This window comes from Oryctolagus cuniculus, chromosome 1 (genome assembly GCF_051225735.1).
Source record: "Oryctolagus cuniculus isolate XC-2025 breed Fujian yellow rabbit chromosome 1, ASM5122573v1, whole genome shotgun sequence".
Lineage (NCBI taxonomy): Eukaryota > Metazoa > Chordata > Mammalia > Lagomorpha > Leporidae > Oryctolagus > Oryctolagus cuniculus.
Window position 1 is genome coordinate 3,709,077 of NC_142867.1, and position 19,316 is coordinate 3,728,392.

The 19,316-nt window shown below is 55.3% G+C and overlaps 1 protein-coding gene across 5 annotated transcripts in view; it reads left to right on the forward strand.

Annotated features, from left to right (window-relative positions):
• LOC103346593 (carnitine O-palmitoyltransferase 1, liver isoform) overlaps positions 1–2,306 on the forward strand; it is an 82,108-nt gene extending 79,802 nt beyond the window's left edge. For all 5 annotated transcript variants that reach the window (XM_051827863.3, XM_089307398.1, XM_089307400.1 and 2 more), the window contains one exon: positions 525–2,306. In XM_051827863.3, coding sequence (XP_051683823.2) covers positions 525–611 — 87 coding nt within the window. In that variant the 3' untranslated portion in view covers positions 612–2,306. The remainder of the gene's footprint in view (positions 1–524) is intronic.
• The last annotated feature ends 17,010 nt before the right edge of the window (positions 2,307–19,316 follow it).

The following is a 19,316-nucleotide window of genomic DNA, read 5'->3' on the forward strand; positions in this document are numbered from 1 at the left end:
CCGGCCGGCTCTCTCGGGGGCTGCACAGGTGTTCTTCAGATAGATGTTCCTCTTAGATGTTCCTGGTGCATGTTGTCTCTCTCCTCCTTTATAGTCCTCTTCCGCCAATCCCAACTCTGCTACCCACACGCCGAGCACGCTGCTCTCCTCCAATCAGGAGCAGGTCCTGCTGTTTATTGGTTGAACTGGAGGCAGCTGTGTAGAAGCTGTTACTCCCTTCTCAGCGCCATATTGTGGGAGAGCAGATGCATAGAATAAGTCTTAATTCCAGTAACTTAGTCTAGTCCGAGTTGCTCCCCACACTCCACTTTTCAGTTAAACTTCTAAATATAATTAAAGAATTTAAACTGCGGTTTCTATCATTCCTGTATTTCTCCAAAATGTCTAAGTTGATGAGTAGGCACCAACCACAGCTTAAAAAGTTGGCAACAAGACGTTTTTAATTGAACTCCTTGTCAGATTCCACGTACAAGGACTTGAAACGCTGGGGGCCCGCGTTTCACGAGTCTCGTTTTCTGTCGCAGGATTCTCACCGCTTTGGGAGGCACGTGAAGCAGGCAATGATGGACATCATCGCCTTGTTCGGGCTCAGGTCCAACTCCAGGAAGTAGCCGAGTCCCTGAGCGGGGAGGCAGCGCGGGCCCTGTGGTACGGCCAAGCGAAACTTAGGTCTCGACCCTGCCCCCGTCCAGGACGGCTCAGTGCTCCTAGAAAACCCCGTCTCCTCCAGAGAGGAGCTGTCGCTTGTTTCCCTAGACGGCAGGCGCCACCGCGTGGCTGCAGCCCTGCTCCCGGGCATGCGCCCGGGCAGGGAGGCGGCAGCCTGTGGCGTCCCGGCACTGCACGCACACTGGACATGGGGACGGCGACCACAGAGGTGACGCGAGCCCGCCACGGCATCCAGGCAGCGGGCACTGCTTTTGTCAAAGGAAAGGGTGTTCAGGTCGCAGCGGGGAACTCACGCTAACACACGGACGCACGAACCGGACACGCCGCACTCTGGAGCCAGGCGGTTGTCACCAGAGCTGCTGCCTGGTCTGTTCCAGGCTGTGTCCCCCCCAGGCCGCGGCTCTAGTGCCCTTGACCTCGCTCGCTTGTCCTCCAAACGCAGTGCCTTAGAATGAACTGCCCTGCATGGAAGGGCCGCTGGGTGACTTCCCTGGGGAGGCCTCGGGCTGGCATCGGGGGTGGGTCGCTCCCCTCGACTTTGAGTGTGGGTCACTCTGCGAAGCATTTGCCACGACCTCCCCACGCCTAGAAAGAGCAGAGCCCTCCGGGCCGGCGCTGCTGGGGCCACTGGACGGGCTTCCCGTGCTCCCCGAGCCGCAGGGGGGACAGGCAGGGATGTGATGGCCGCTGAGCTGTCTGGAGAAGCCACTGACGAGTCAATACGACGGTGCTCACGGTCACTGCCTCTCCACACCACGGTCAAGAGGACAAGACGCTGGCCACGAGGCTGGGCCAGGGAAGGGCAACCACACCGTGGCCAGTGGTTCACTTTCTCATCCCACCTGGTCGGAGGGAAGCCCCCTCTCCTTTCCAAGGAGCGGGAGCAGTGGACACAGGGCGCTGGGCCGTGCTGTGGCAGAGCCGCGTGTGGCCGTGACGGGTGCGGGGCGGACGCGGCGCGTCCTCCAGGCACCAGCCCTCCACGAGAGCGTCTGCCTGCGCGTGAGCTGCGCGCCCTGAGTCACCTCCCTGCGGTGCAGGTGCAGCCCCGCGGCCTCCAGGCGCGCAGTATTTCTGTGCCCCTCTGCCAGGGCCGAGCTGTCGGAGCCATTGAAGGAAGACGCTCGCGGGAGAAGGCAGGCAGGCCCGTTGATGTTCGCTGTGTGACGGGAACTGCCTCCTCGCTGGGCGCAGGTCTTGTCCTCCTACCAGCAGGAACTGAGAAGAGCAGCCCCAGAGGGCAGCTAAGCAGAAGCAGCAGAGCGGGAAGCCCTGATGGGGCGGAGCGGCAGCCATGAGAGCCAGGAGCCCCGTGAAGGAGGCGCCTCCCCGGCCCCGTGTGTCACCCTCGGCCCCGCGTGCACTGGGGTGTAGACGTGCTAGTGCTTCCCTCTCGGTTCTCCGTGTTTCCAGTGTGATGTTCATCTGTGCGGTCGTCCGTGCCGTGTTCTGCTCCGTCAGAGGCAGCAGAACGCGTTCCTGTTGTACAGCTGGAGGGTGTAAGGACGCAGCCGCAGCCTTAACGCAGCCGTGACTGGAATCCTGCCCCGGTCTGTCCGTGGCCTGTACATACCATTTACATCTGAGATGCACAGTGCGGACGTGGGTCACCATTAGTAAAGCAGTCCTGCCCACCACAGCCTTCGTCTGTCTGTCTCGATATCCTCCTACGGGGTCGCGCGGCCAGGTGCCGCAGGGGCACTTGGACAGCCTGAGAGACCCAGACGGGCAAGGTGTCGGGGCAGGCGGCGTGCTGTCGCTAGGCTCCTGCATTGACTGCCGTGGACTTCCGCATTCGTGGGACGGCGCCTGGCACGGGGTTGGCGCTCGGTCGACACTCGGTAGACGTGCTGAACGAGAGCAGGAGCCCACGTCTTCCCCCTGGTCCAGGCGCTGCCATGCAGCAGAGTCCCAGTCCTGGCGGTGGCGGCGGGACAGGCCTCCCAGGAGTTTGTCTTAGTGGTCTGGGGGACCGCGGGCGGGGGTGGGGAGGAGTCACTGGCCCCGGACGGAGGCTGATCTACAGAGGGTTTGAGCTCGGTGACCAGGCTGAGCCACGTTGGCCCCCGGTGCAGCGCCAGAGCGCCAAGGGACAGCGGGTACAGGGCTCGAGGCTTGATGCTGACCGGCCTGGCGATCACAGATGGATGTGCGCGGGGGCCTGGTGCCTCCCCGAAGCCGATGCGAGATCTCTGCTCCTCCGACAGTCAGTCAGTCAGTCAGTCATTTTCTTAAGAAGAAAGCAGTGGCTGATGGGGAATGAAGGAAGGTCCAGCCCCGCGGGCCGGTGTCTCAGGGCCTGAGGCTGCTCACGTGGGCTCTGGCTGCGTCCTGCGTCTTGTGGACGCAAAGCAGGCAGCTCGGGCCTGCCCGCACTCAGCAGTCACGAGCGGTCATCCAGCCATGAACAGACGGGGCCCCGGCACAGCCCTGCCCCTGGGCCCCGCAGGGAAGGCTGACGAGGCAGCGGGAGGGCTGGGCTCGGGAGCTCAGGGTTTCTGTGGGGTCCGTGTCAGGTACATCCGTGAGGGGGGCGTCCGGCTGTCACCTGAAGTGGGCGCTGGGCGTGCTTTCCGTGGGCCCCGCCCTGCGGAGGAGGAAGTGGGGCCCGTGTGTTCCTGCCCCACGGGGCTGGACCTCGACCACGGGGTGGGCTGCGTTTCAGGTCGGGTGTGGTGGCTCGGCTGTGGCCCGCGGCGGGAGCATCCCCACAGCAAGAATTCAGTGCAGAGCGCCCTTCCGGGTCCGCTCTTAGGTCTAGCAAGCACGTGCTGGCCGTGCCGCTCGAATGCGTGTCCTTGCAGCCCAGAGCTGACAACCGGTGAGAGCCTGGGGGTCGTTTGAACTCTGCCCCCCACAGCTCAGCAGCCCCTGTTACTCACCCTTGCGATTAGAAAACCAGTGTTTTATTTTGCCCAAGCTGCACGTAGGACTAGGGTGAGCTCTGAGCCCCTCTGCTGTCCCTGGAACTCTGTGCTCTGGCTGGGCTCCCAGGCAGGTTGGGCCATCATGCTAAGCTGTTCTCTCTCGATTACAAAGTGGGAACAGCTGTTGGCCTCTGGGTCTATGAGAGATGGGTTTCGCTCACCCTCACACAGAGGCTGAGGATTTAGTTGTATTTGGACTGAGAGGGTGGCAGGGTCTTCAAAAAGCTGGAGGGAAATCCGTATGGCTAAAGGAGGAGTGGATTTCAAGCATTGCACCAAGGTAGTCTTGTTTGTTTTAAATTATTGTATTTGAAAGGTAGAGTTACAGAGAGGCAGAGAGAGAGAGAGGTCTTCCATCTGCTGGTTCACTCCCCAGATGGTGGAAAGGCCCGGAGGTGAGCAGATCCAACGCCAGGAGCCAGGAGCTTCTTCCGGGTCTCCCACGTGGGTGCAGGGGCCCAAGGACTGGGGCCATCCTCCACTGCTTTCCCAGGCCACAGCAGAGAGCTGGACACCCATATGCGATGCCGGCGCCGCAGCGGAGGCTTACCTAGGAGGCCGCCGCACCAGCCCCTGGGCTTGTTTGTGTTTGACCAGGAGCTGGGCGTGCTCAGGTGCCCATTCACAAGCTCGGGCACCAAGGGCAGAAGGGCGTACAAGGTTGGGATGTGCAGGTGCCAGCCCCTGGCCCTCTGTCACCCGAGGCGCGCGCCTGCTGCTGCCTCGGGGCCCCTGCCTGAGCCCGATCTGCCATAGGCTGAGCCCTGAGTGCTGCTGCCCAGGCCAGCAGGAGCCCCAGGCCCCGTGCACCCGCGGCCCCGCCCCCTTCGCAGACCCCAACCGCCTACGGACCCCGCCTCACTCACCCGAGGCCCCGCCTGCGGACTCCGCCTCACTCACCCGAGGCCCCTCCCGCAGGCCCCGCCCCGGCCCCGCCCCTCCCGCAGGCTCCGCCCCGGCCCCGCCCCTCCGCGCTGCACGGGGCCGCCCCGCCGCGGCCGTCTGAGGAGAACTCGCGAGCCCGGAGCTCGGCTCGGGTCCGGCGGCCGGCGCGGGCCTGAAGGTCCCCGGGGCAGTCGCAGATGTCCTCTGCGGGACAGCGGAGCCCGGCCCGCGTCCCGAGGCCCCCGAGCGCCGCGCGGTGAGGGCGTGGGGCCCGGGGCTCCCGCCGGAGCTGCCGTCTCGCGTGACCGGCCCGCGGGGAGCCGAGGCCGCCCAGGGGTGCCCCGCGGGCCCGGGTCCGAGGTCGGGACGCCGGGGCCGGTTCCCAGGGCTCCTTCCGGTGCGAGCCCGGGTCTGCGGAGCGTTTGCGTCCCCTCCTCCCCGGACTAGAGGCTGGGCCCGTGAGTGCCCGGTGTTCAGCCTGGCCCGGTCACGTCGGCCTGGCCGGCGTGGACCTCGTGCCCGGCATGGCTTAGGCGCTGGCGGCTGCCCGGCTCGCACTGGTTCCTTTCGGTCACTTTGCTCTGGCGGGTCCGGGCAGGGCCACCCTGGAACTCGGTGACAATCAAGCGATAAGTCTTCGAGCAGAGGCCGCGCCGCCGCAGCTCGCAGACCGGTTGAGAATGAGCTAGAAGGCCGCGCACAGCCGGCCCGGGACCGGGTCAGCCGGCCCTGGGACCGGGTCAGCGGGCCGCAGCTCGGCGGCGGTAGGGGCTGCAGAGCGGGGCACGGGCCGGGACCCAAAGGGCCCCTTCTCAGTCCGGAATGGCGCCAGCTCCACGTCCCAGCACATCCCCAAGGCTCCGGGGGGAAGAGTTGGGTCCTCAGAGTCCCCAGCCGGGTGAGGCGGGGCCTTGTCCCAGCTCCTTGTCCCCTGGTCCACGCCCTAGTGTAGGAGCCCCAGCGAGGGGGAGGCGCTGAGGGAGGGGGCTGCTCCTTGAAAGTGGCGCTGCCCCGGACCTCTGCCCGGGGGGCAGCGTGCAGGGCGCCCCGAAGCACACAGAACACTGGAGTAAGGGGGAGGGCTTACTGGGGGCACCCGACAGACCCAAGGCAAGGGGCGAAGAAGGAAAAGAGGGAGAAGCAGAGTGTAAGAGAGATCCAGAGACAGGGGGAGAGGGAGAGAGCGAGAGACGGGGGAGAGAGGGAGAGAGATCCAGAGACGGGGGAGAGAGGGAGAGAGCGAGAGAGATCCAGAGACAGGGGGAGAGGGAGAGAGATCCAGAGACAGGGGGAGAGAGGGAGAGAGCGAGAGAGATCCAGAGACAGGGGGAGAGGGAGAGAGATCCAGAGACAGGGGGAGAGAGGGAGAGAGCGAGAGAGATCCAGAGACAGGGGGAGAGGGAGAGAGATCCAGAGACAGGGGGAGAGGGAGAGATATCCAGAGACAGGGGGAGAGAGGGAGAGAGATCCAGAGACAGGGGGAGAGGGCGAGAGCGAGAGAGATCCAGAGACGGGGAGAGAGGGAGAGAGATCAGGAGACGGGGGAGAGGGAGAGAGCGAGAGACAGGGAGAGAGCGAGAGAGATCAGGAGACGGGGGAGAGGGCGAGAGTGAGAGATCATGAGATGGAGCAAGTCACCTGTTCAGGAATGGTCAAAACGTTGAGGGGGCGGGCAGGGAAGCAGGAGCAGCGAATCCCATTAGGGTGGGGGTGGAGCTTGGCACCGGTGGTTGGGCCCTGGGGCCACCTGGCTTCCAGCAGGGGCGGCGGGGGCTAGAGCCTAGGGTGGTGTTGGGGTGTAGATTGCGCCACAGATAAGACTGTGCCATTTTACTGACATTCCCCCCTTTTGTTTTTTACAAAGCAGGAGCTGTACGGGATCACATCAGCCCCAAATGTCCAGGACGGGTAGAGGGGCGGTGATCTGTCCTATAGCTGCTTCCTGCCGGCATGGGGCGCCGAGGTACTCTGCTGGCATGGGCGGTGTCTCAAGCCGCTGCCTCCTGGGCGGGGACCGAGTCTACCCCTGTAGCAGCACTTGGGGAAGTGAGAACCTCCGGGGAAGGCACCGGTTGACTTCCGTTACCGAGCTGGCCTGGGAGGGGAGCTGGCCGGGTGAAGGCAGGTGGCATCTCCAACAGGAAGTCTACAGCTCTGCCTGCTGTGTTGCTGAGCCTACTCGGCCATCACCTCCCCGCTGGTGAAGGGCTTTTCAGCTGAGAGCCAGCGAGGTCTGTGGCTCTGACCTAGGGGTCCTTCGGCTCCAGGGCAGGTCCATGTCCAGTGATCCAGTCTTGGCTGGCAGAGCTGCCAGGGCTCTTTATAAGCTGCCTTCTGCTGAAGCCCTAGATTTCCATGTCGAAAACCACTGCAGTGGCCTGGCCTGTTGGGTCTCCTTGAGGGCAGAGCACTGCACAGAGCCACCTGTCATAGGCCTGCCACCTACCTTTACGTTGCTTCCGATGCCTGGTTTTCCTTTCCTCCTTTTTTTTTTTTTTTTTAAAGCAGACCGAAGGATGCAAGTCCAGGGGGTGCTCAAGTCCCATCTCTAATCTTCAGTGGCCTAAACTAGAAGTCTGCAGTCACAGGCATGTTCTGGTCTTTTTTTTTTTTTTTTTAAAGATTTATTTATTTATTTGAAAGCCAGAGTTATAGAGAGAGAGAAGGAGAGGCAGAGAGAGAGAGAGAGAGAGAGAGAGAGGTCTTCCATCCACTGGTTTACTCCCCAATTGGCCGCAATGGCCTTGAGTTACGCCAGTCCAAAGCCAGGGGCCAGGAGCTTCCTCCTGGTCTCCCATGTGGGTGCAGGGGCCCGAGGACCTAGGCCACCCTCCACTGCTGTCCCAGGCCACAGCAGAGAGCTGGATGGGAAGTGGAGCAGCGGCGCCCATGGCGTTCAAGTGGAGGCTTCACCCGCTACACCACAGTGCCGGCCCCGAGTGGTTTATTCTGAGGTAGACAATGCCTTTGAGGAAAGCCATGTCCTCACTTTAAAACTTTCTCTCCCTTTGTTTGATCTGAAAGGGAGGTTCTGCCTGTGTACTGTGCCCATGGCGAAGTAAATCTAGCTGTGAAGTTGTAATTTAAGCTCTCCTTTCGGCTATGCTATTACAGAAAATGTTAGCCATCCCTTTTATAAGGTCTAAAGATCAACTTGTGTGTCCTAGAGTCCTTCATTCAGCATAGTCATTTCGCACCTCGAAGAGAATAGAGAAATGAAGGGAAAAGTCGTGCTTGGAAGAGAGGAACGAGGGAGCAAGTCCCAGGTCGCTCACTGACAATAGCAGTATCAAATGAAAACTTAGCAAGCGACTTCAACCATTAGGTAACAACTTAGGATAACATTCACCGGAAGAGCCAATGCCTTCTATAATTTTTAAGAATACATGTATTTGGAAACATCTCTTAAATATCTAACGTGGTGTAGCTTGTTTAACCAGCAAATTCAAGCACAAACATATAAAAACATTTTTAGTTTCTTTCTACCAACAGATTTAAAACATCTGATACAGAGATTCAGGTCACATGAATCAAAATATATCTTTGATTAATTTTTGCAGTTTAAATTTATGAGCAATCTTTTATCTATAAGCCAATTGAAACAGAGTTTTTAATAAATTTTCCCATGTAGACATACAATATGTGCACATATGTAACATAACATACAAGATAGAATAATAAAGTAGTTTCAGTAATAGCTTCTTAAACTCTTTAACTATTTTTTTTAATTACCAATTGATTCAGATTACTGTCTGCTCCTAGTAAGCGGAATTAACCATACTTTCTTTCAGTTGGAACCTGTAGTGCACTATTGGCTTCATTTGTTTACAGAGCCATCCCAAAGTACTGAATACAATGGAAGTGGCTGAAAAAAGTCCATCAGAACCTGTACAGAACCGTGGATGACTCTAAATAGTCATGTTTAAAACCTTAAACTCATTAATCAACATGAGGCACTTGCTTACTGTAGGGTTTTACAGAACATTTGAACATTTTAACCCTTTTAGGCCACTGGGCCTTTCTCATTAAGAAAACCATCACGTCTAGTAACACCAGGTCATTAGACTTAGCTTTCAGACATTTGTATCAGTAGCATTTTATATTATCAAAGCTTAAAATTTATTACCACTTCACATCTTAACAGTACTCCTAGCATAATCCAAATAGCCTGATTAGTTGGTGTCTCTACAAGATGAGAGACATATATCCTGTGATATTTCTGGTTGGGCCCGAACTAGAAAAATAAAAGTCCAAATTTACTGGAAATTTCAAAGTCCAAATTATGGATTTTTTTGAATGCCTGTCAAGGATGCCAAGAAGGCTTAAAATATCTGGTTAAAATAAGCTCCCTTAACATGATGACATAACGTAGACCTGATTTGATCACTGTTACAAGGTGGTTATTCAAATGTTTTAGAATAAGCATCTATTTAAACAAATCATAACTCTTAATAATAAGAACTGAGCTCTTTAAAGGATAGGCCCTAACAGATACATTGAGAGAACATAACAGATCACTGTGACTCATTGCTTTAACAGAGGATCAGATTCTAATTCTATGTCAAAGAGAAATAGATTCATAGCTTATTTTTCCAAAAATGTCTTTCTTTCATAACCTTCTGTGACTTCCACACACCCTCTTCAATTGACCTGAAACATTCCATCATTTCCATTCAGTCTAGAGTAAACTAGCCATCAGGATAAAGTCATTCTTAGAAACCTTGTCCTTTATTCAAAAAACTCTTTCTTACCAAGTGCACATTTCTATACTTGTGATGCTTTCCATCTGCCAATTTCCTTGATTTACATTTTGAAATAACCTTTTAAAAATCTCCAGATCATGGGGCTGGCGCTGTTGTGTAGCAGGTAAAGCCACCGTCTGCAGTGCAGGCATCCCGTATTGGGTGCCGGTTTGAGCCCCGGCTGCTCCACTTCCGATCCAGCTCTCTGTTGTGGCCTGGGAAAGCAGTAGAAGATGGCCCCTAGACTGGAGAGTGGCGTTAGCCCAGCCCAGAGGGAGGAGCCCAGGTGTGTGCACTACAGAACGTTCTGGAGTGGCACTCGGAGTCTCGCCCCCAGTGTGGTCTCGTGTTCGGTAGCTGCAACTTTCTCTCCAGATGCAAATCGAGTTCTCCCGGAACACGGATACCGGGTTCCCAGCAAGTGGCCGGGTGACCAGACGCCCTGACCCGATGGCCTGCACCTTGCTACCGTAATAGTCTGTCTGCGTCTGCTTTGGTAGCTTGGTCCTTTATGCCTATTTGGGTTTCCTAGTAAGAGCATAAGCAACTTAAGGGCGGAAACCACAACCTCTCAGGTGCTGAGGTTTGTCGTCAGAACTGGAGGCTGTGTGCAGGCAGAGACCACAACCTCTCAGGTGCTGAGGTTTGTCGTCAGAACTGGAGGCTGTGTGCAGGCAGAGACCACAACCTCTCAGGTGCTGAGGTTTGTCGTCAGAACTGGAGGCTGTGTGCAGGCAGAGACCACAACCTCTCAGGTGCTGAGGTTTGTCGTCAGAACTGGAGGCTGTGTGCAGGCAGAGACCACAACCTCTCAGGTGCTGAGGTTTGTCGTCAGAACTGGAGGCTGTGTGCAGGCAGAGACCACAACCTCTCAGGTGCTGAGGTTTGTCGTCAGAACTGGAGGCTGTGTGCAGGCAGAGACCACAACCTCTCAGGTGCTGAGGTTTGTCGTCAGAACTGGAGGCTGTGTGCAGGCAGAGACCACAACCTCTCAGGTGCTGAGGTTTTGTCATCAGAACTGGAGGCTGTGTGCAGGCAGAGACCACGGCCTCTCTGCATCTGTGTCCATACGGCTTGGCCTGGACGGGAGCTGGGCACACAGGGAGCTCCCTCGATGCATTTCCTTGACCTAAGGGATTGAAGACAGACTCACCCAGCTGCTGAGGTTTTATTCGTTATTAGAATCCTAGCACAGAAATGGACAGTGATAGGCCCTGAGAGATGGACATGGCTTCTTAAGATTTTCCAGTTTGGCCGGCACTGCGACTCACTAGGCTAATCCTCTGCCTGTGGCGCTGGCACCCCGGGTTCTAGTCCCAGTCGGGGCGCCGGATTCTGTCCCGGTTGCTCTTCTTCCAGTCCAGCTCTCTGCTGTGGCCCAGGAAGGCAGTGGAGGATGGCCCAAGTGCTTGGGCCCTGCACCTGCATGGAGACCAGGAGGAAGCACCTGGTTCCTGGCTTTGGATCGGCACAGCACGCCGGCTGCGGCAGCCATTTGGGGGGTGAACCAACGGAAGGAAGACCTTTCTCTCTGTCTCCTCCCTCACTGTCTAACTCTGCCTGTTATCTACATGGTAACTGATACACGTCTGTGGTAGGAAGGAAGAAGTGTAGTGAAGAGTACTCTAAGTGGACGTCCAGACATGGACATGGTTCAGGTGCAGGGCAGCCTCTTACTGAACGGGGTGGGGAGGGTTGGGCTTAGCACCGCAGCACCCTCTTGTGTGTCTCACATTCTGGAACGTCCCAGTGTCAGCGAGCCACACGCATGAACGTCTGTTAGCACATTAGACGTCTCAGGAAATGTTTTCGGGAGGTTTTTGCCCTGCACTAGCTCCAGAGAGTATGTCATTCCAGAGTGAGGAATCCAGAACATACCTGTAGCTTCCCATTTTCCATTAAATCTTAAAGTCTGGATTAAAACGAACTTCAGACTTACATTTATTGCGGTGCATTTCACTGGAGTGATCTGCTGTAAGTGCAGCGTGGTCATTGTTTTTCCATTTTAGGTGATAATGTCAGTCGGAAGTGGTACGCAGAGGCTGTGTGTGGACAGTGCTGGCAGAAGAGGCTGAAGGCACTTTGTTTCCTCAGTATCAAGACCAGAATAAGTATCTACAGTCAAGGACAAAGTAAATTAACAAACTGTGTCCTGTGGCCATGTGAGGGGTAAGTGAATGTTTGGCTTGGTATCTAAAATGAAGAAGCAGGTTATCAGGCAGTTGGCAAACTTCCTAACCCATCCTAGTGAGCTAAGAATGGAACAAAATAGACGCTTCTGCTGTGGGATACGTGGGCAAGTAGTTAGTTTAGATCTGCTGAGCTAGAAGTCTCAAGCCCCCGTATGTAATTCTGTCCTCCTACTTGTAACCAAACACCCCTCTCCTCGGGTGCACCCACTGCAGCCAGGATCTGAGGGGAGACTCCATGAGGAACTTGGGAAGGTGCCATACGATTCCCAGGTGACTTCACACCTGTAGAGGCACCACCCCTACCTAATAAAAGAGGCCAACCACTGGAGGGGCTTTCTCTCTTTTGCTGCCAGTCACAGCTGGAGGTCCCCTGTTTCTCCTTCCTTACCCCCCCCACTTCCTCCCTTTGAGCAATCCTTTGGCCTACTGCCCACTCATGATGGATATTTCTCTGTGGTACAACCCACACGCATGCGTGTATGTGTGTTCACTGTCATCTTTTGAATAATATTTGTTAGCACTTTCGCATCTTAAAGGTGTCTGCATTGTCTGTGTAACACAAGGACCTGGAGTAAAAAATTAATATATCAGCCGGCGCCGTGGCTCACTAGGCTTATCCTCCGCCTAGTGGCGCCGGCACACCGGGTTCTAGTCCCGGTCGGGGCGCCGGGTTCTGTCCCAGTTGCTCCTCTTCCAGGCCAACTCTCTGCTGTGGCCCGGGAGTGCAGTGGAGGATGGCCCAAGTCCTTGGGCCCTGCACCGGCATGGGAGACCAGGAGAAGTACCTGGCTCCTGCCATCGGATCAGCGCGGTGCGCTGGCTGCGGCGGCCATTGGAGGGTGAACCAATGGCAAAGGAAGACCTTTCTCTCTGTCTCTCTCACTGTCCACTCTGCCTGTAAAAAAAAAAAAAAATTAATATATCCTCCCTACATCACTTCCAGATTCATTTCTTTCTTTTTTTTTTAAGATTTATTTATTTATTTGAAAGGCAGAGTTACAGAGAGGCAGAGGCAGAGAGAGAGGTCTTCCATCCGTGGGTTCACTCCCCAAATGGTCACAACAGCCGGAGCTGTGCTGATCCAAAGCCAGAGCCAGGAGCTTCTTCCGGGTCTCCCACCCAGATGCAGGGGCCCAGGGGTTTGGGCCATCTTCTACTGCTTTCCCAGGCCACAGCAGAGAGCTGGATTGGAAGTGGAGCAGCTGGGACTCGAACTGGTGCCCATTTGGACGCCAGCACTGCAGGTGGTGGCTTTACCCGCTACACCACAGCGCCGGCCCCTACACTGTGTACACTTTAAACAGGACCATAAAATAAGTGTGTTCTGTTGCCTGAGTCCAAGTCTCCTCATTGAACGGAAGTGTGAGCCAAGAGCGGGAAATACGGGCAGGCAGGCCCGTGCGTCAGGAGTGGAGGATATGTTTCTGTTTGACTTGGATTCAGAAGGCTGCAGGCCACAGTACTCTCAGTGTCTCAGGGATATGTATGTATGTATGTATGTATGTTGCTTTGTTTGAGAGGCAGAGACAAAGAGACACAGAGAGAGCGTCCATCTGCTGGTTCACCCCCCAAATGCTGTTTTAGCCAGCTGGGCCCAGCTAACACAGGAGCCTGGGACTTGATTAAAGTCTCCCATGGAGGTGACAGGGACCCAAGTACTTGAGCTGACGTTGCTGCCTCCCAGGGTGCACAAACAGGAAGCTGGACTGGAAGCAGAGGGGCTGAGACTCAAACTAGGTACTCTGACATGGGATGTGGGCATCCCACTGCTGCTATGGAAGCCACCCCCATCAATACTGTTTAATTTTGCCTATAGGCTTCATTGTTAAGTAATTTGGTTCAAATAGCATAATGAATATTTGTATCCTGACATCTTAGTAACCATTTGACTATGACACCTAATTTGCAAGTAGTTCCTTGTGCACCATTGGACTTTGAACGTGGAAAATTGTCTAGTGGTACTCTGGTGAGTTTGCTGTGGCACTCAGTGCACTGTGGTGCATACTTTAAGAATCTGAGTACTGGGCCGGCACCATGCCTCACTTGGCTAATCCTCCACCTGCAGTGCCAGCATCCCATATGAGCATCAGGTTCTAGTCCCAGTTGCTCCTCTTCCAGTCCAGCTCTCTGCTGTGGCCCGGGAGTGCAGTGGAGGATGGTCCAAGTGCTTGGGCCCTGCACCCGCATGGGAGACCAGGAGGAAGCACCTGGCTCCTGGCTTCGGATCGGCATAGCTCTGGCTGTAGCGGCCATTTGGGGGGTGAACCAACGGAAGGAAGACCTTCCTCTCTGTCTTTCTCTCTCACTGTCTAACTCTGTCAAATAAATTAAAAAAAAAAAAAAAGAATCTGAGTACTAACAGCATATGTTAGCATAGCAGACTATCCCTGGAAGCTCATATCAAAAAATGGGGGGCCAGGTGAGGGGTATAATAAACACATTGACTTAAAATGTTTTATGGAAAAAATAATAGAATTAAGGTAAGTTTAAATACCTGCACATATGGTAACTTTATAATACATTTTCTTTTACATGCAAGTAGAAGAGGAATGGTATATGAGTTTATTTTCAGTCTTCCTTGCGATGTCCCTAAGCGAATAATTACTTTAGTAAGAAGATTTTTGCCAGTCCCATATATCGTTATATAACAAGTGAGTCATTGTTATGATTTTTAAGAATATTATCAGGCATTAAACATTCTTGAAATTTTGATTGCTGCAGTTGAAATTACTCAGGAAATATATTTTTGATCCTATATTTAAAAGTGAACAGGAGTGGACACGTGCCTAGTGGTTAAGATACCTAGGTTGCATGTTGACACACCTGTGTCTGATACACATTTCTGGCTCCTGACACCAGCTTACTGCTTATATAGTCCCTGGGAAGCAACGGTGATTCAAATGATTGGGTACCTGCTAACCACATGGGGTCACGTGGATTGAATTTCTTGCACCTGGCTTTGGTCATTGTCTCCGTGGACATTTGGGGAAAGAGCCACTGGATAAGAGCTCTGTATCTCTGTCCCTTTCTGTCTTGCTGCCTGCCAAACAAATCAGTTAAAACCAACATTTGAAGCATTTAGCAAGTGTTGAGACCTTTCACCACCTTGTTAGTCACCATAAGAGGCTGGAGTAAGCCTCAGACACAGCTCTTTGCCAGTTCTCTGATTTGCCCATTCCCATGGTTTCCGATCAGCTGTCCCAGGTGGTGCCCTTGACCATTGTGGACCTCCCAGCAGCACATACTCACCTACTCGGTCCAGAAAATCCCTCACCTCTCTCATTACTATGAATATGCTTTTTCTTAAAAAATCTTTGCTCTTATGATTATACCATAGTATACATATAATATATATAATTATACAAATGTACAGTTTTCCTTTTTTAAAAAGATTGTATTTATTGGAAAAGTAAACTTAGGGAGAGATTCTCTATGCTCTTCTGAGTCTCCCTGCTCAAAGCGTGGGGTACAGACCCTGAGAACAGTCGGTACCTGGAGGCTGAAGAGAGGCCAGGGCCCCCGCCCCCACCCCCGCCCTGAGCTGCAGACCCAGCACTGAAACACTCCCGGGAATCGTGAACACAGGGGTCTGAGAGGCCCGCCTTGGAGTCTACTTTCTGCACTCCTAGTGCCAGCCGTGGCTGAAGGAACTCCGGGGTTGCACCATGAAGTTGCCCCAGACGTATGACCTAACGCATGCCCACACGACATAGCTTTCTCTCTGCTTTACCTTGGGACTAAGTAAGCAAGGGGGTGGGTGAATGGAATTGTACCTACTGTGTGCAAAGAACTGCCTCAACACCAAGGGCTGTGAAATCCCTCCTCCCGAAGGAGCAGAGCTCAGACGGGCAAGTGCAGACAGGCTGTCGCTCCCCCTCTTCGTGGAGGAACGACACAGGACCCTGCGCTGTTCTTTTGTCTGCTCGGCCCTCCCCGGGTTTGCTGCTGGTTCTTCCCGGGTTGGCTACCGTCCCTTCCACCTCCGTGGAAGGGCGGTTCCCCCTGCCACTTTCCCTACTTCCGCGGGGGAGCAGCACACTGCCGGCCGGCTCTCTCAGGGGCTGCTCAGATGTTATTCGGATGTTCCCCTTAGATGTTCCTGGTCCATGTTGTCTCTTTCCTCCTTTATAGTCCTCTTCCACCAATCCCAACTCTGCTACCCACACGCCGAGTACACTGCTCTCCTCCAATCAGGAGCAGGTCCTACAGGTTATTGGTCGAACTGGAGGCAGCTGTGTAGAAGTTGTTTACTCCTCTCCCAGCGCCATATTGTGGGAGAGCAGATGCATAGAATAAGTCTTAATTCCAGTAACAGTCTAGTCCGAGTTGCTCCCCACAACAGACCTAACAGGTGGTGTCTGGGTGACCGCAGTGGAGACGCCGCCGGTCTGTCCCCTGTGAGCCCTTCCCTCCCGACTCCCAGCCAGGCCAGGTGGGGTCTGGGGCGAAGCCCTGGGACTGCGCTGTGCTGTGTGAATGAGGGAGTTTGACTTCCTCAGGGTGACGCCTCCCTCCGTGTCAGCGGTGATTACACACGGTTTGAGATGGGGGCAGAGGGAGTAAGCAAGGCTACTGGACGGTGGACGCGACAAAGATGGGGTGGGTCGCTGGGATTCACACAGTAACCATCTCTAATCCTATTGTGTGCAACGCTGTGACTGTCAGCTCGGAGAGGAAGAGCACTCAGACAGGGACGCTTCGCGACCCATCTGTTTCCCTGTGAGCAGCCTCTGAGCCGTGCTCGTGAGATACAGGGACAGGAAGTGAGAACTGGGAGCAGAGGCATGGAGGATGCGTGATTATGGCACTGCTTCTCAGCTCATAGCACTGCAAATTAGTTTCTGGAAAAATGAAAAAGAGTGGTTGCCAGTGGATCTTCCCGTGCAGACCTCTTGTGCTCGTTATTACTAATGCTTAAGGAACATTTGCAGTTTATGGAGTTGCTCATGGGAGTCACTTATTTCCAAATCAGTACTTCATAAAAATGAGAGTTCTGTGACAAGCTCCGTGGCCAGCCGACTGACGGCTGTGCATTCTGCTTGCTGGCTTGACAATGGTCACCCTGCGTCCCTTCTCCCGTCCTCTTGGTGTGCACAATGCGGGCTTTCTCCCGCCCTGGGCATCCTGTGGCCAGGTGGGTTGTTGATGGCCTTGGCCCTAGAACCTGCTCAGCGGTCAGGAGGCTCACAGTGGTGATGGGGGTCGGACGTGGTTATAGAGGGATTGGGCCGTACACCTGCAGGACAAGAATCTCCTCTGTCTGTACCTAGGGGCTGGTGGCTGGAGCTTGACCCCACACACTAACGCACAGGCTCTTGCCTTTGGTTCACACAGGTGGATAACGGAGCCCTCCCGGCAGTCCTCAGTGGGCCTGCGTTCCCCTCCAGCTCAACTCTTCCAGGACCACCCAAAATCGCTTTGTCTGGGTAAGGATTCTAAGCAATCAGTTGTCGCTTAGTTAATGTAAGCGTTTAAGAGGCATTTGTGTACATCTGGGGTTTTCTTCTGTGCGCTGAAATTCGGTTCCACTGCACACCTTCGTGTCTCTGAAGGTTAGTTTCCACCGTGAGACACGGGAGCCACGTGGCTGTTCACGTGTGGTCTGTGGTTGCTGGGAAGGCAGCTCTCTGCATGCTTCCTCGCGACAGAGCTGGCCTGTGGCCGTGTTTCAGACGCCATTGACAGCTCTGTCTGGGTTGCCCATGGCTGCAAACTGTGCCGACGTACTGGTTCTTGGCTGTCATCAGCGTCAGGATCGCAGTGTCCACCAGGAGGCGTGGAGGGTGGTTGGCGGAGATCCCTCCCGGCTGCCGGCACTACCCGCCCTCCCTGCTCAGGTGGCCCACGTCCTATGGCAGGTGCTAGTGAGCGAGTCTAGTCCTGTGGTCTACCCTGTAGGCTAGAGGCGGGTGTGGGCTGCATTGGCCCAGGCCCTTGTCTTGCCGTTTTAAAGTCGTGTTTGTGATGGTGCCCGAGACCCCACGCTGGTTGCAGCTGTCTGTTCAGCGAAGGTCGTGTTCCCACAGTGGTCTGGCGGCCCTTTCTGCTCGCTGCTTTCTGTGTTTGATTATGGAGCTCAGTCTCTTCTCCTCCCAGAGCTTTTGGCCCACAGTCCAATGCGGGGACCCGGGGCCTGAAGGCAGCAGGGCCAGCACCTCAGGAAATGTAGCCCACGGCCTCCTGCGCTTTGCAGGGTTCCACCGCGGGGCACAACTTCCCCACGGCCTTGGCAGTGCAAGAGCTGTTGGGGGCAGGAATGAAAGCTGCCCAGTGGCCACTTGGTGGGACTCTTGGAGGCTAGCGAACCCGTCAGCATTTCACCTCTGCCTTGTCCCTGGAGGCAGGGGCGCTGATGTGGGCTGTGCACGGTCGGAGCAGGCGCCCTCCAGCTGTGGCAGCCGTGCGCGGGCGGTTCCTGACTCGGTCATCTGAAGGAGCAGGGCTATGTGGAGCCAGCGGCCTCCCTGTCCTGGTGCGGCGGTCACTGAGGGTCAGTGGTGTGGCCACTGGTCATCGCGGGTGGCTGGTAACGCTTCTGGGTGGAACAGGGACCTCAGCAACTTCTAGACTCTGCTCGCAGCGTCACATCCTCAGGAACGTGCGTGTTAGGGCCCTCAGGAGGGCGTGGGGCGTGGGTGCAGCGCACTGCTCGGGCTTTGTCCCGCGTGGACATCGGAGGGGCTGGCGTTTCCGTGACTTGACTGCGCGGAGCGGGTGCTTTCCTGACGCAGGCGTTCGCAGCCCACGTGCGCTCTCACAGAGGTCTGCGTGCAGCCTGGTCCTCCTCCCCTTCGCTCTGCTCGGGCTCCCCGTTCACGGCTCCTCCTCACCCCCCTTCCTCCCTACCCCATCCGGGCTTTTCTCACACATCTCACACTTCTGTATTTTGGCGGAGTTGTGCGAGTTACAAGGGTTTTCTGCTACAAATCATCGGCCAGGAACACCGCGAGTTTGGTGTTTGTGTCTTTTTCTGGAAATGACTCCCTGCTTCTCTGTCATTCCACTGAGCCAGCTCTGGTGATTTTCCGTCAGTGCAGAGTTCGGATGGTGTTGTGGCATCTCCACCAAGTTAGGAATTCAGCAAGGGGCAGCCGGTGAGCTGCTGCCGGGTGGTTTCCCTCTGTGAGTTCCCGGCCACCACTTGTTTGTCCATCTCTGTACCGCCTTCTGTACTTCGTTAGCCCTCTTGGGCTTCTACAAGATCTGAGGTCGCACTAAGTCTGCAGGTGTCAGAAAGGAGGTCAGCACAACACGGGTCACACACACTAACCCGGCAGGTGACACACGCAGGTCAGCCTGGCCCTGAGGCTGAGTGTGAGAGAGGTCTGACCCGACCGTCATTCCTTAGGACTGGGTGATGCGGGGCTGGCGCTCTGGTACAGTGGATTATCCCACTTCCTTCATGCCAGCATCTGCTATGGGCACCAGTTCGAGTCATAAGCACTCCACTTCCCATCCAGTTCCCTGGTGATGCACCTAGGAAATCAGCACAGGATGGCCTAAGTGCTGGGCCCGTGTACCCATGTTGGAGTCCCAGGTGAAGCTGGTGCCTCAGCCCCAGCTGTTGTTGCCATTTGCGGAGTAAGCCAGTGGATGAAAGATCTCTCTCTCTCCTGGCCTCTCCATTTCTCTGTAACTCTGCCTCTCAAATTTAAAAAAAAAATCTTTTTTTTTAAACTAGGTGATGAACTATCTTATTGACTAATTCATCATATTTATAAAAATCTTTTAATAAAAATTCCTATTCTGGCCGGCGGCGGCTTCCCGCCGTCGTCGGCCGAGGTGGGATCCCGAGGCCCTTCCAGTCCGCCGAGGGCGCACCACCGGCCCATCTCGCCCGCCGCGCCGGGGAGGTGGAGCACGAGCGCACGTGTTATAGCTGGCGCTCTCGCAACCCCGCA